At 43.4% G+C, this 16,388-nt stretch overlaps 1 protein-coding gene across 3 annotated transcripts in view; it reads left to right on the top strand.

The window, feature by feature from the left end:
• LOC105479862 (lipid droplet associated hydrolase) overlaps window positions 1–11,790 on the top strand; it is a 150,768-nt gene extending 138,978 nt beyond the window's left edge. For all 3 annotated transcript variants that reach the window (XR_986134.3, XM_011738186.3, XM_011738187.3), the window contains one exon: window positions 10,905–11,790. Coding sequence is in view for 2 of the 3 variants with exons in the window: in XM_011738186.3 (XP_011736488.2) it covers window positions 10,905–11,096 (192 nt within the window). In the remaining variant the exon portion in view is untranslated. The remainder of the gene's footprint in view (window positions 1–10,904) is intronic.
• The last annotated feature ends 4,598 nt before the right edge of the window (window positions 11,791–16,388 follow it).

Genomic DNA, 16,388 nt, shown 5'->3' with positions numbered 1-16,388 from the left:
GTTGTTGGATAATGAGATATAATAGCAGTCAGAATTACTTTTTTTAAGTTTGTAATGATGAGTATAAATAATTTTTTAGTTACCTTGAGCAAGTTAGTGTGATTTGAAAATACTTACCATTTTTATAGATGACAAAATATAGGCATTACTAATATTATGGCTTGTTGCCTGTATTCATAATTGAAAGAAATACTAAATTTTGGTTAGAGATTAACAAAACTAAACATGTAAATGTTTCCCAAGTTCACATAACCCCTCCTGCAAACCCCTGCAGCTGTACACCCCAAGCAAAGAAGCCCTGCATTAGAGAAACTAGGAAGGGTTAGGTAGCATGATGTTGTGGCTTAGGCACTGGCCTGAGAACAAGAAGTCATGATATGCCACACTAAAGAGACTGTTTTGGGGAGCTATAGAAGGATCTAAGCGTGGGGGTAACAGGGTGACAGTCAAAACATTTGACAACCATGTGATATAGGCATTGACCAATCAGAATGTATGCCAGCTATGAACAGCCAGTTCAGGGGCACTAGTTCATATCAGTTAGCCCTAGTGAGACTAACAAATGAGAGGGATTATTTTGAGGGAAAATGTGTGGTATAATACTGGAAAAGGATGAAATATGAGTTGGGGAGCCTGTTTACAAGGCTTTTGTAAGAACTAAGGCATTGGGATTGAGGATGGAAAGATTTAGGAGATAGAATCAAAGGTATTGAGTACTCACAGGATATCGGGGAATGGAGAGGAGGAATCTAAGATTATTTCTCTGTATCTGGACTTGGTAATAAGATAGGGAATATGGGAGGAGAAGCAGCAGCAAGTTATGGGAGATGGCTGAACAAGTGGTTCATTTTAGTACTTGTATTTGAGATGCCAGTGGGACATGCAAGTGGATCTGTGTCTGGCAGGCCCTGGATGTATGGGTATAAAGCTTAGAAAGGTATTTGGGGCTGACTTTTGATTGGGGAGTGATGAGGCTGTAGTTAAAGCCAGGAACATGGGTAATAGCAGCCCAAAGAAGTATACAGAATAAGGAGAGAGGACTTCTAATGATTGATCGTTGGGGAACCCAGCTTAAGGGTTGAGAGGAAGACAAGGAGCCAATGAATGAATAGGATGGGAGGGGAGGTAACAAGGGTGGGAATGAGAATCAGGATGAAATAAACCAAAGGAAGAGAATCAACTGTGCGATTTCGCCACCCCAGTCCCAGTTTGTCTGGAAGCCTCTGGAGTATTCTCTGTTTTATGAGGCACCTGGTGTGTCGGAGGCAAGTAAGAGGTCAGCACTCCCTTGTTCTGTCACTGTTCTAAGCCATAAGGGATGCATGTCTCATTCATTGAAAAGTGAACTCATGTTTGGTTTATAAACTTGAAGTTTTCATTTCAAACTCACTTAGGGGGGAAATTCTAAACTGCCATGACCACGTTTGGCCCAGGCTTATGGAAACAGCTGGTGTGTGCTACTGCCAGACTGAATCTGAGCATCACTATCAGTAAGTAAGAATCTGAAATTGTTCCAAAGAGAACACATGGAGTGCAGCTTTCAGATGACGTTAGGCAGTGGTGGAGGGGCTGCCTGCAAGGTGGTGCTGCCCCTGTCCCCAGAGGGCCAGGCTAGGCCTACAGTGTGGCTTGGGAAAGGGGCAAGTGTCCTCAAAAACAGGAACTCCTCTGCTATTGCTCTCTCCCCATTCTTCGTAGCCTGCCTTAGCCCAGAGATGTGTGTTGCCTTTGGGAGCAAACCTTGTGTAGTTGTTTGCAGATTGGGGCATGCAAATCCTTCTGACATGCACACGTCCTGCCGGGTGCAGCATAGGAAGTGCTCCCTGGACCGGCTCACCAGGACTGCCTTTCCGCCAAGCCTCGGTGTTCTGAAACGGATTGTGTTAGTTCTGCCTGTTTAATTTGAAGCCTGTCCAGAATGTCCTAATCATCCTGAAAATAGATAGGTTTGTTTTTATCTCCGTATTTTGACCTTGAAAGCTTTATTTGGGCAATTCTGTTAACACACCCTGCGGTTCTCCAGTGGAGCCTGGTGACTGAGGGAAAGCAAACGTGCTGGAGAGCCGGGCTCCCAGAGTCTCAGCCGAGCTTCAGACACCAAATCCATCCTTGCTCATGACCCTGCGTAAGTTACTGGACCTCACTGTGCCTCCTTTGTTCATCAATACAATGGTTTAATAATAGTATCTAGCCTCATACAGTTATTCCAAAAATATGCTATAATTCAGACCTTGTAATTCAGACCTTATAAGAGTATCCATGCTGGGCACAGTGGCTCACACCTGTAATCCCAGCACTTTGGGAGGCCGAGGTGGGTGGATCATGAGGTCAGGAGTTCGAGACCAGCCTGGCCAACATGGTGAAACCCCATCTCTACTAAAAATACAAATATTAGCCGGGCATGGTGGTGCATGCTTGTAGTCCCAGCTACTTGGGAGGCTGAGGCAGAAGAATTGCTTGAACCTGGGAGGCAGAAGTTGCAGTGAGCCGAGATCATGCCACTGCGTGGGCGACAGAGCGAGACTCTGTCTCAAAAAAAAAAAAAAAAGAGTATCTGGAATGTACTAAGCATTAAATAAATGTTTTTATTACTATTACAAAGTTAATTATAGCCTAGTTATGCTTCTGAGTACTTTAAAAAGATTAGTTGCCTAACTGTTCCTCCTCTCACATCCCCTTTTCAGATATTTTCATTGTGTTAAGGAAAGGTGTTAGTGATGCTGAGTATGTGGCCAAAAGACCCTAGAATGCCCAATGCCATTCTAAATAACAGCCACCACTCTGCATAAGATGCCTCAAGGAGCTGTTGTATAGGAACCATAATGAGGGAAAACACAATAGTACTTGATTTTTACCAAGACTTGGGCCCATTATTCTAGTCCAGAGAAGTCTGATGAACTGGACTTGGCCTTTCTCTCAGTTAGTTGAGTAAAACCATTCCAGTATATCTGCCCCCTTCTTGGGGCACAGATCCAGGGAAAGACAGAAACACAGGAGGAGACTGGCGCCCAGGGCCTCTTACTTTGCCGGAGGGCCTCGCCAGAGGAAAGCAGAGGCCCTGGGTTAGCATCTCACTGCAGTCTCACATGAGAAAGAAACAAGCCAGTCACTCAATGGCCTCGTGGCTTGTATGTGGGAGGGAGAGGATCCTGGCCCTTTACATCTTAGCCACACAGAAAGGAGAGTGCTGCTCTGCACACCACTGTATACGCAGATGGTTGTTCCAGCTATTGGAGAGTGAGCCACACAGTGCCCCATGGGACCTACTCCTCCTTTGGCGCTCCTATTCCTGCTGCTCCCCTCAGAGAGAAGCAGGGTTCGTGGGCCGGAAGCATTTGTGTTTTCACCTCCATCCTCAGCCACTTTTTAAAAATCTTTGGAGATTTCCGTTCTCATTTTCTCACGAATGGTAATTGAGCCAGTTAGGAATAAACGGAAGAGAGGAAACAAGGTAACTGGAAAAAATGAAGTCCCTAAACCATCTCCCTTTCTTTAGCAGTTCTGCGAGTTCCTAAAAACAGGGGCTCAGAAAGACTGCAGTGAAATGTTGACACTTTGCAACTGCCTGTGTTCCCAACAGGGATAAGATTTTTAAGTAACTGAAAGGAGATGCTTATATCACAGAATTGGTTTCCTTTAACATTGCAAGATTGGGGCTTACATGTCTTTGACTCTGAAGGGAGGGGAGAGGTAGAAACCTGCTGCTGTCATCCAGACTATCTGGACTCTCCCCAGAAATGGGCATGCATTGGAGGACCTAACAGTTTATATCTTGAGCCCAGGAAAGCTGCAAGGGGATGAAAACAGAAGATAAAGGCGGGTAGGGGGCCCTAGCTGAGAAGTAGGGGGCCTATATGTGTAGGTACTAATTTGATCCCTTGGTATGCAACCGACTGCTTTATATCTGACCTTTTGCTTTTTTCACAAACAATGAAACAAGCAAAAAACCCGTTCTAGTGGGAATTATTTCAAAGAAGGAAAGAAAACCTGGAGAAAGCAGGAATGACATCTTTTTCTTAGACCTCTGGAAGAAAGGCCGAGAAGATAGATCTCTCTGAGCATCTGCGTCACTCCTCTTTGGTCACTGTCTCTGGTGCTGGCTTCCTGGTTGCGCTGCCATGCAGTGTAAGCTGCCAGGGAGCTACAGCTGTTTATGAAGTGCTAACAGAAAGCCTTGCATTGCTCAGAAAAGCAGTGGGCATTACCTTCACTGCTGCAGGAGCCCACAGGCTCACCCTGTGAGCCCACCAGGAAGAAAAGTAACTCCCAGAATGTCAGTGTCTTCCTTCATTTGGAAGATGCTCAACCAAGGATAGCCAAAGGGCACTATAGCTTAGGCTCTAGGTCTCCTTTATGAGGAAAAGTAGGTTTTATTATAAAAGTAGAAGCAGAGAATCCACTCCAGGAGCTGACTGTTAGTGGTGGCTTGCCAATAGGGTTGTGCTTCACTGTTTATTTGGTTGGTGACTTACCTTCTACCCCATCTGTCTTTCTCTGCAATCATGTCTGGGGAATACGACATATACATTTTTTAGAAAATGGGTAAGTATATGGTAAAACAACTTTGCTTTAGATTGTAAAAAATGTTTAATACTTATGTATTTTCTGAGCCTGACTATGTCAAAAGCAACTTATCAGGCAACTTATCAGCCTGACTATGTCAAAAGCAACTTATCAGAATAGAATATCTTTTCTCGAAGGCTGATTTAAGGTCATGTGGATTCTTTTTCCTTGACCAGGGCACAGCTCCCATGCCAGCCCACCCCACTATTGCCCAGTCTGTGTCGAGGAGCTCCCTTTGTCCTCACCTGTAAAGCAGCAGCCTTTAAGAGTTCCCACTATGTGTAAAGCACTTGATATACTTTGTTTTCCAGTCCTCAGAACTAGCCCACTGGTAACTAGTTCTGTCTTACTTTACAGATGAGTAAACAGGCACAGGGAGGCTAAGTAACTGGTCCAGGGTCACAGCACCAATAAATGGCAGAACCAAGATTCCAGTCCAGGTGGATATGGCTCAGTGACCCGTACAGTCTTAACACTGCACTCACTGCACTATGCTCTTCTGGCTGCATAAGGAGCTTGAGTAGTTTCATAAATTACTTCAGAATAATATAAATAAAATTACTTTACCACACTGTGATATAAAGACATTATGAGAAGCCCTTTCACTCTCAACGTTTACCACCCTGCTCAGGCCTGCACTGTATTACAAAACAGGCAGCCCACAAATTGACTACCCGAAGTAGTCTGTGCCAAGGGCTCATGAAACGGAATTTCTCATTGGAAACATTTCAAGTTGTATTGATGAGATCTCGTTTGTACCAAACTAGACTTTGTGATGAATTATGACTTAAAGAGCTTCTAAAATTCAGTTTATCCATAAGGTTAACAACAACTATATATATATTTTTTCTATATATAAATATATATGCAAAACAAATATATATGCAAATATATATGTAAAACTTTCATTTTATTAGCCCTTTTATTCCTGTAATGCCTGTAGTCCTACTGTCCTATTGAATAGACAGAAATAATTCAGATAGATATTTTTATTTGTGGCTTTTAAAATTTTTATTATTTTAAGATGTTGCTATGTCACTGAAAGTGAGTTTTGTTAGTTATTAGCTAAATCATAAGATGCTTTCTAATATTTCTTTGTTCGTACTATAAGTCCGCTATTAGTAATGCATAAAAGCTCACAACTCCACATGTATACTAAAACAAAGCTTTGTTCACGTTCACTCCCTCAGGGCAGAATTTGGGTTTTCATGCTTTGGGGTCCCGTAGAGCTTTGTCCATACCTCTGTCTGCCTGTTGTGTTTGAGAGCCAGTTTATACAGGCCTGTTCTCTCACCCAGTCTGTGAGCTGCTCCAGGGCAGAGACCGTCTTACACACTTCTGAATGTCAGCCACTTAGCCCAGTACCAGATATGGGATAGATTCAGAGTCATTTTTGGGGCAACTCATTTTAATCTATCAGCTTCAGTAATTCACTGTCCAAAAGTACCCATTTGTAGACCCCCAAAAAGTGGAAGAAAGAGAAAACACGGAGGAGAAAGGACAAACATGGGGACAAGCTGCAGCAACCTGCAGGGATATTTTAGGAGGGACGTGTCTCCTTAGGCACACACTAAAGAGTTAAAGGGAAGTTCATCTATGAGCAAAGAGACCATAGTAACCATAAATCCACTTTCCTGCAGAAAACACAGGAGGAAAAGCTAAAGCGTGGTTCTGGGGAATCAAAATTTAGAACTGAAAAAGTTACATTTTGTGCTTAATAGAAAACAATGGGTTACTTAACATGACAATTTGGAAACAGAAAAGTTTCTATCACAATGATGTATACTTTTTATCAACTCTCATGAGTACCAAAACAAGTGCTAAGGAGAAATACACTACAGGAAATAATTTATTTTCTTCTAAACCTTTGAATGTAAACATCCTGCTGATTGCCTGTGATTCTTTGTTAACAATACCAGTACTTTCACAGCGGTTATCACCCCCATGACACACAGTGCCTCAGAAGAGCTACATAGACTGTGAGAAGGCTTTAAATAAAGGTAGGTAGTTGGGAAGGCTGGGTGCTGTGGCTCATGCCTGTAATTTAACTACTTTGTGAGGCTGAGGTAGGTGGATCACTTGAGCCCAGGAGTTGGAGACCAGCCTGGGAAGCATAGGGAGATCTCGTCTTTACAAAAAAAATTTAAAAATTAGCTGAGCATGGTGGCATGCAGTTGTGGTTCCAGCTACCCTGGAAGCTGAGGTGTGAGGGTCACTTGAGCTCAGGAGATCAAGGCTCCAGTGAGCTGAGATCACACCACTGCACTCTAGGCTGGGCCCAGAGTAAGACTTTGCCTCAAAATAAATAAGTAAATAAAAATAAAGATGGCTGGGTTAGCTCCTGTTGACAACTCTCACACTCTGTTAGTTTTCATATCCAGTTTAAGACCTGTCAGTTGTCAGGTTTTGTGTTTTTATAACATGGGTCTATTTACTGGAATTGTAAATAGTAGCAAAATGTACAGGTTAGGAATGTTGTTTGTGGATTTGTAGCCCAGCTCTTCAATGCAGAATTGCTTGAAATAAGCAGGTTAATCTTGCTAAGCCTCAGTTTCCTTTTCTGTAAAATATGGGTACAATACTTTCCTTAGAGTATTGTTGTGAGGATACAACAAGATAATACATGTAAAGTGCTTACTTAGCACAGAGCCTGGCCATTACTCTCAGCCCATCGGCTCATCATGTTGCATTGCGATTCATTTTTACATACCATTAAATAAGAGTATGCACTGTTAACCACTATGTTTTTGGTGTCCAGTTGTTTCTCTTTCTTTCTACTTCACCCCTCCTCCCCCATCCCCCGCCAGTGCCACCACACACTCCATACTTTCTCATTTTCCTGTCCAGGGCTGCAGGTGCAGAGTCCTCTGGTCAGATCTATTGCCTGTGATTTATAATTTATAGGGAAAAGGAAGTATCTCAAGCCAGTGTACGTAAAGGCATTAGATAACCACGTGTTTTACTTGTAAGCCAAGACTTTCATAGGAAGCCCTTTAGAGAATATAGCCTGAAAAAGAAATAGTAAAAGAAAACAAAATTTTAAAAAATGTGAGCCCACCATCATCAGTTGGGCGTTTAACCGAATGGGGCCCACTTCAAACGGTTAACAATTGTAGAGAATTGAGAAATAAAATAAGATAAGCATACGGGAGGTCTAGACTCCTCACTGTTCTGCTGTCTTGAACACTGACACCACTCTTTGTTGAGGTTCCCAGCACATGCCTTGGACATGTGCCCCATAATTACTTGGACATATTTGTCTCTTGATACCCCGAGGTGGGTGTCAGGTCCCTTAATCCATGTTGATCACCCCTGCTCAAATCACTGCTTTAACTGCATGCACAGGGATGCTCAGTGCTGAGGGCTCATCAAGCTGGACTTCTCATTGGAAGCATTTCAAGTTGTAATTGCATCACAGAAAAGTAAATGGTACGTTCTTCATGGAAACAGTCTGAAATGTCAGGCAGAAAGCAACAGTGGTGCGTAGTGACGCTCTTCTTGTCAAGGAGACTGTATTAGATGAGGTCTTTTCTATCTGGCTTTCCTTTAAGCTGACTGCCATTATCATAGGACTTCACACTGTAGCTTGTACTGGGGTGAGGGTCCTAGAGTAGCTGCCTCAAGGTCCAGAGATTTTGAGGCGAGAGCATGCCCTGGAGCAGAGGAACAGACCTGATGGGCATGAACCCAAGTCTGACTTTCCAGATTTCTCAGCAGTGTTCCCTGTTCTGAGGAAGTGCTGAGTTAACTGCATAGCGACTGTTCCTTATCCTATTTCCTGAATACAATAGAAAAGATTGCTGGTGGTAAGTGTAGGGAGTAGCTTAGAGAGAGCCTAATGTTGTCAGCACTATTGGTAGATAATTGATACCTGCAAATAGTTTGTACTCTTGACAGTATTTCAAGGGAAAGCTATAGTAGGGTAGTTGCTGAGAGATCCTGGGAAACTTGTTTTTCTACTACTGGACAGGATGGTCTCCCACTGTTTGTGAGGTTGCAGCATTTTAGAGCTATGGAAAGAGCTGAGACCAGGAGGAAGAACCAGGCAACTGCTAGGCCCTCACACTCTCCAGGAAACAAAAGAAGTTCTTACTCTGCTAAGAACCATGGCAAAATGAATTTTGGCTTTAGGGGCTTTGGAATGCCCGGAAATGGTTGGAGTAAGGAAAAGTAGGAGAATGTGAAGAATGAATTAAGTGATAAATCTGTAAGTTGCAGGCCCTCTGCAGCATGCAAAACTGGAACCCCAGGTAACAACCAAGAAAACCTCCATGAAGCTGGAATACTGTGCAGTCATAAAAAAGAATGAGTTCATGGCCTTTGCAGGGACATGGATGAAGCTGGAAACCATCATTTTCAGCAAACTAACACAGGAACAGAAAACCAAACATGGCATGTTCTCACTCATAAGTGGGAGTTGAACAATGAGAACACATGGACACAGGGAGGGGAACATCACATACCAGGGCCTGTCGAGGGGTAGGGGGCTAGGGGAGGGACACCATTAGGAGAAATACCTAATGTAGATGACGGGTTGATGGGTACAGCAAACCACCATGGCACATGTATACCTATGCAACAAACCTGCACGCTCTGCACATGTGTCCCAGAATTTGAAATATAATTTTAAAAAAAGGAAACCTCCATGAAGCAATTCACAGTAAGTCTGCTACTTGAGGTTTACTTGTTCATAATTTACTCTCTGGAGTAAATTTTTTCCTCTATAAAGTGTTTTTAACGAACTCTCTCTTTAAATATTGGTTAAGACATCATGTTATTGTAATAAAGGCCATTGTTTTTGTAAGATCAGTCTCATCTGTCCCATATTCAGGTCATGGATTTAATAATTGATACACTAAAACTATCCAGTAAGCAATAACACCTGTTTCCCCGCACCCTCTTCCCCCACCACTTGATCCCCTCCAATCCCTCTTCCTGTTGTGGCCAGAGCGGTTTTCCTGACATAGGGACCTGAGCATGTCACCTCATTGTGCAGTCTTTTTTTGCTTGTGGACTTCAGGATAAAGTGCAACCTCCTTGGCATGCATAGAAAATGCTGTCCATGACCTCATCCCTTTCCGCCTCTCCAGTCTTATCTCCCACCACCCTATATTCCAGCCATGTGGAATTCCAGTTCCCCACACATGCCATGCTCTTTCAAGCTTTGGTTTGCTTGGTCCTCTCCCCACAGTGTGCTTCCCCAGCTTGAAGACTCAACTCTGGCATCAACTCTGGGGCATCTTTCCTGCCCACCACTTCTGACCAGCTGTGCCTCACCTGAGCTCTCAAATTGTTTTGTGTACATGGGGTCCCCTTCTCCCCTCCCCCAAGACTGTCTTATCTCTATGTTCCAGGTTCCTAATACGAAGTAGGTGTTCCATGTGTATTTGCTGATCCAAGGAATGAGTAAGCAATTCAGTGAGTGAGGGAGCACATTTGGTATATTAGGGAAGCTGCAAGTGACTACAGCTGGCCAGCTAGGAGCTGGAGCTGGGCACAACTCTTTCTTTCAGTGATAACAGAGGTCAAAGGATCTTTAAGATTTAGTTCTTGGTTTTTGTAGAAATTGCCACTATCTATCCTTCGGAATATAAGATATTGCTTTTTCGCCTTTATTTTTAGAACTAACAGAACTAGAACATAGCAGTTTTTCAGTGAAACACAGCAGCCTAGAGCAATGTATACACACATATCACATGCAGGTTTAGGTAGATATCCATTCAGGGTCTTAGTAATGCCACAGAGGAGGCTCTGTCTCCATTCAGCTGCTTGCTGTCAACTAAAGTATGATTATTGCACTTCCCCACTGAATCAACATACAGGCTGCATAGAACCTTTTCTTAGGATTCTGATCACATTTCATCAGCTACATTGGAAAGCCTGAGTCTATCTGATCCATGTTTGTATTCATTCAACAAATATATCCCATATGACTACCATGTGGCTATTTGGAAACAACTAAGTTTATTAACTGGTCATTAGTCATTTGGTGACTCTGTCTCAATAACTCTCTTCGTCATCCTCACCGGCCTTCATTCCAGTGTCCATCCCAACCTCAGTACACAAAACTTTCCTGGTAAGTCCTTTCAGTGAATTATGAGGGATCTATCACACAAGAGTCTCCCAGCATGGGTATCTTCCCACCAAATTCTTCTAAGTGCACCCCTGTACATTGCGAAGCCTTGCTACCTTGAGAGAGCCACACTCTGGAGAGCGCTTAGGGACTAGCTCCCAGGGCCAGGCATAGGTGCTGTCCTCAGAGCACTGCCGGCTGCTGGTGTCATATCTGTGTCGGGAAGGGAATGTGTTTTCTAATAAAATGTTTTTGTCTTGTCTTTCAGCTTACATTTTATTATGGTACTATAGATCCTTGGTGTCCAAAAGAATACTATGAAGACATTAAGAAGGATTTTCCAGAAGGAGACATTCGACTCTGTGAGAAAAACATACCTCATGCTTTCATCACCCATTTTAACCAGGAAGTGGCAAACATGATTGCTGACTCCCTAAAGGATGACCTGTCCAAAATGTAAATTGGCCTGAGGAACAAGCCCCCACTGCCAGTACATGGAGGCAGTCGGTATACTAGACTTAGTAGGTAAATGTTTAATTTTGAAGACTGCTACTAGAAATGAAGAAAGTGAGAACCCTTGTCTTACAAACCATCTCTCAGCTCGCCATGTTACAGGCTGAAGTAAACACAGTTGATGAATCATTCCATAGGTTTAACCATACATTTTCCAAGACTCAGGGAACACAGTGATCTACACAGAGTCTCATGTTTGCACGAGATGCCCAGTGGCACCATATGGTTTATTTTGGTAGGCGGGATCTTTGCAGATGAAAAAAAAGTCTACATGTACTTGATTTTAATTGAATTACATTGTAGAATAGGCTCTTCTGGAGGAAATTATGAAATACCTACTAGAAAATGTAAAAGAAATCAGTGAATGTTAAGAGTATAGTTAGACATGTGAAGTGTATGTGATTATGACAAGGATACACTCACGTTCCAGGAGCAGGAAGTGAACCTGGGTCTCCTTTAAGACAGAAGACGAAGATGAGCCCAGACTAACTTAGCATAGATCTTGGCTGAGATAATCAGTGTGACGTCTAATGTACCTGCACTAGACAGAGAATAAGGTTCACGAGACATTACTGTGGTCAGCTAACCAGATAAAGAGTTGTTGAAGGACCCCAACTGTGCCTCCTGCCACAAGACAACCAGCAAGTTCTATGGTGAGCCTTAGCCTGCCAGGTTGTAAGCTCCCTGCAGGCTCCTCCTCTCCAGATTCAGGATGGTGAGGCACTGGGCTGTCCCGAAGCAGGTTTGGATGTGCCAACATGCAGTTGCTCCTTCTGTAATTCTTGTAGTAAAACTCTATTAAAGACCATCAATGAGCCAAATAGTGTGCTAGCCATCAAGGATAGAGTTCTTAGCTACTTAATGATTCTTTTCTTCTGGAAATCTTCTAGTGAATAATTTTTAAAAGCATCTTTTAAACTGCTGAGTAAAGCATTACCATACATTAGTTCTCTATTTCTGCATTAACTTCACTTGCTGGAAAGAAATTTTGTTAATGAACCAAACTCAGCCATTAAGTTATGTGAATTCACCTTCTCTAGACACATTGAGGTCTGGCAGAGAAGACACATGTTCCCTGGCCTAGAGTGGGCTGACAATATTGCTGCCTCCTCTAAATTGACTCAATCTTGAGAAACACATACTGCAGTGACAGTTGATGATGTATCAGAAATATTCCTTTTTCTCCTAGAGGAAATCCCTCATGGCATTATCATTCCCTAAGGACAACGAGATGTCCCTCCCCTCAAAACCTAAAGCCCCCTGATGAAAGATTCAGCTCTCATTTGCTGCCAACTTACTGCTTAGTGCTCAATGAGTTACTGTGCTTTGGCATAGCTTCTACATCACAGCAAGTAACTTCTCAGAGGGGAAAAGCCAAGCTCTAGACAAGGAGTGCTATTAGCCCAAGGGGAAGAGCTAATAGATACACAGGCCATAAGCACAGGGCTGCACACAGAGCCTTTATTGGCATCTGCATGAGAGGCCTAGAAATTGGATATTAGAAACTAGGAATCATGGCTCTGAGTGCCTTGCATACAGGAGATACTCACTAATACTAAATCAAGGCACATAAACAATACTGGGTAAATCATACCTACCAGAATAAAGAGTAACATTCAGAGCTTTTCTTTTAGCTGTTATTTTAAACATTACTCCATATTTCAAAAGTCTGCATGTATGAAATTGTGTCTTATTTCTGGTTTTTAGAGCCTAAGAAAGATACTGGTTCTTAATTTGTATGTATCATCTGAGCACCAAATTAATTTTTGAAATAAATGTTTTACCAGCATTTCTGATCTCATCTGGCCTGATCTCTGGGTTGGGAAGAGAGGGTACAATTTGAGCAGTTCTCCTGAGTTAGACTCAGCTCAAAGTCTCTCTTTTAAAATGAAAAGCCACCTTTCTCATTGCTTTTTTCATAGGTGGAAGAATCAGATTTCAAGAGACTGAAGTTCATTCTGTTTCATTAGGGATTAGACTAAAATGGACAGTGGATGAAATCCATTTTCCAGAAGCAGCTCTGGCTGTATGTCCCAGTCAACCACATAGATGGTCTTTGTGAAAGTTTTAACTTCCTGCAGAGTTACCTAGTGCTCAGCGACTGAGCCTTGACCATGCCCATGTTTGTTCCTAGTCTGTTCTGAGCCATCAGAATCTCCACAAGCCCGCTGTGGCTTGTGTGGCCTGATGTCCATGGCCACCAAGGGCCTCTCACCATACGCTTCTCCACTCAACCTTTGGAGAGACAGGGACCACCAAAGGCTTGATTTTTCTTCATCCTACATTATATTTAAAACAAAACCAGGCTGGGTGCCGTAGCTCACACCTGTGATCCCAGCACTTTGGGAGGACAAGCTGGGAAGATCGCTGGAGGCTAGGAGTTTGAGACCAGCCTGTGTAAAAAACAAGACCTCTGTGTCTAAAATAATTTTTTAAAAAGAGCAAAAAAAATAAATAAAAATATTTCAGATTAAAGGAGACTAAAGAGACGTGACAATTGGACACAACATCTGATTGTGAATTGGATGTTTTTGTTATAAAAGACATTGTTGGGACAATTTGCACAACTTGAATGAGGTCTGAAGATTAGTTGGGAGTAAGATGCCACTGTTAATTTTCTGATTTCAGTGGTTGTACTGGGGAGAAGTAAGAGAGTGTCCTTGTTTGTACTAGAGACACGGAAGTATCTGGGGGTGAAGGGCATCATGTCTGTTTACTGTCAGATGGTTGAGGGGAAAATAATGTTCTTTGTACTTGCAGATTTTTTGGAAGTTTGAGATGTTTTAGAATTTGTAAAAATAATTATTTTAAAATCCCACCATGCTATCTCCTGCATCGGTGTCTCATTGCTTCTTTTCCAGAAAGGCTATTTCCTCTTGTACACAGTAAATGAAGACCTGGGTTCAAATCCCAGATCTGTCATTTGTTAGGTTTGTGACATAAGACTTCACCTCCCTGCTCCTTATTTTTTTTAAGGGAGATAAAATGAGGTCATGCATATAGCATTTAGTATGTTGCCTGGCATATGGTAGATGCTCTATAAAATGGTACCTAAAGGAGGACAGCAAACGTGTTTTTCCTTTTTTCCTTTCATTTCTCTTCTCTTTAGTATAGCGGAGGACCCTGTGGTATCTCAGTCCCTGCACTGTTTCACCAGGCTTGTAACTTGATTCCAGCAGTCAGCATTTTGGCTCTTACGCAGGGATAACACTTGCTCACCTGGCTTAGCTTTCTGGCCTCAGCCCACGTAGGCCTCCCTGCACACAGCCCAGGATGTTCTAACGTCGATTTAGAAAAGATGTGGGAAGCAAAGCATTTCTTAGGTGGCATGAGACATCTCTGTGCCTGGCCTTCTCTTGCAGAAGAGAAGAGGCAAGGATATATTTGGGCTGCTCCTTCCCTTGGGGGTGGGCCTTAAGGAGAGGTTGGAGGCTGGGACTGAGTGTGCTCTGTGAACAAATGCATCTGTAGGGCCTTGAATGAAGCTCTTCTGCAGGAATGCTGAGGACAGCGAAGCTCATATGAGTGTTCTTCTAATCACTTTTTAAGAGGACTGAAATTTCTGCCTGTGCCCCATACAGACATGGGTAAGTGATCATATTGGCCCAGGTGAGGAGTATCTGTAGGACATGGGTCTGGTCCTTCCCACCAGGCTGAAGGCATCTCTATAGCAAGACTAGTGTCACTGAGTGTGATGCTGGGTGAGCATCCTCAGAGCATGAGTGAGAGACAGAGAAAGCTCTGGGTGGTTCTACAGTTCTATAAAGAGAAAGCTCTTGGAAAAGAGAAGAGGATGAGGTTGCCCCTAGTCCTAGAACAGGTAGAACTTGGATAGGTGGTTTGGAGTGGATGAGAGCTAATCCAGATAAGGATTATCTCTTACCCCCGCTGCTCACCCCTACACCTTTACAGTGTCTCAGTTAGGCCTCCCAATCCTGTGATGTTCTCACTATGCCCATTATACACATCACCACTGAGGTGCCTTGCTAAGGACCTCACAGCTAGTAGATGACAGAGCTGGGATTCTGCTGTAGTTGCATGTGTCCTCCAAAGTTCACGTGTTAGAAACGTAATCCCCAAGGCAACTGCTGGGAGGTGGGTCCTAATGGGAAGTGTCTGAATCATGAGGGCCCTTCCCTCCTGAATGGTTTAATGCCAGTAATAAAAAGGCACGCTATTAGGCTGCGAGTATGATCTGTTGTTCTATCATGCTCTCTTGCCCTTCCACCTTCTGCCAGGGAGGATGCAGCACAAAGGTCCTCACCAGATGCCAGCCCCTCAATCTTGGACTTTCCAGCCTCCAGAACTGTAAGAAATAAATCTCTTCTTTATAAATTACCCAGTCTCTGGTACTCCATTATAGCAACAGAAAATGAACTAAGCCATATTCCAATTCAGGCCTCTACTCCAGAGCCACCACTTCATCCCCTCTTTCCACTGCATCATGCTGCCTCCTGGAGGCCACAGGGGGCAAGCCTAGCAAAAGTGGAGAGCCGGCAAAGAGAGCCACGCAAAGGGCAAATGAGGACCCAATTGACAGAGGAAGTGAAGAGTAGACAGTTGGTAATAAATGAGTAGTTTTAAAAGAATGAAAGCTATAACAGAGACCAGTTTTCAAAGGGCAAAAAAATGCATAAGGCAGTGGATTGAGAAAAAGCAAGCCCACATACTGGGAGTCAGTGCTGTGGCTGCAGTCACATGGCCGGCACCTCTGCAACTCTTCCATAGCCACCTGGTCTCATGCCAGGCACGGGAGCTTCCTGTGGGCTCCCCTGTACAGGAATCACTGCTCCAGCTTTGATAACACCCATCCTCTACCCCACCCCATGAGACATGGCCCAAAATACCAACTGTTCCTGCCTCCCAGAGCAGTCCTTCCCACCCTCCCACGCCCTGCCAGCCTTCATGACCCCTGGCCTGGCCTGTGTCTACTGAATGACTTATCATTGCTGCGGGAATTGTCTCTCTGAAGTCTATTCCTCCCTGCTTCCACCAACACCCCTTCCCTCAGGAGAGTCCTAGAAGATGGCCTTCTGTCTTAGTCATCTCTGTACTGTCAGGGCATATCGAATATGGGTCCTAATGGGAAGTGTCTGAGTAATGAGGGCCCTTCCCTCCTGAATGGCATACCCTGCTATTCAGGGTAGTCTATAAATTTTGTTATCTAAATTAATAAAAAGTTTATACCATGCCTAATAGGCAAGCTATGAAAAAGTGCAATTCTCACATTGGATCAGAC

This window comes from Macaca nemestrina, chromosome 13, assembly GCF_043159975.1.
Source record: "Macaca nemestrina isolate mMacNem1 chromosome 13, mMacNem.hap1, whole genome shotgun sequence".
Classification (NCBI taxonomy): Eukaryota; Metazoa; Chordata; class Mammalia; order Primates; family Cercopithecidae; genus Macaca; species Macaca nemestrina.
The sequence above is the reverse complement of the archived record's forward strand: the minus strand, read 5'-3'. Positions and strand labels throughout refer to the sequence as shown.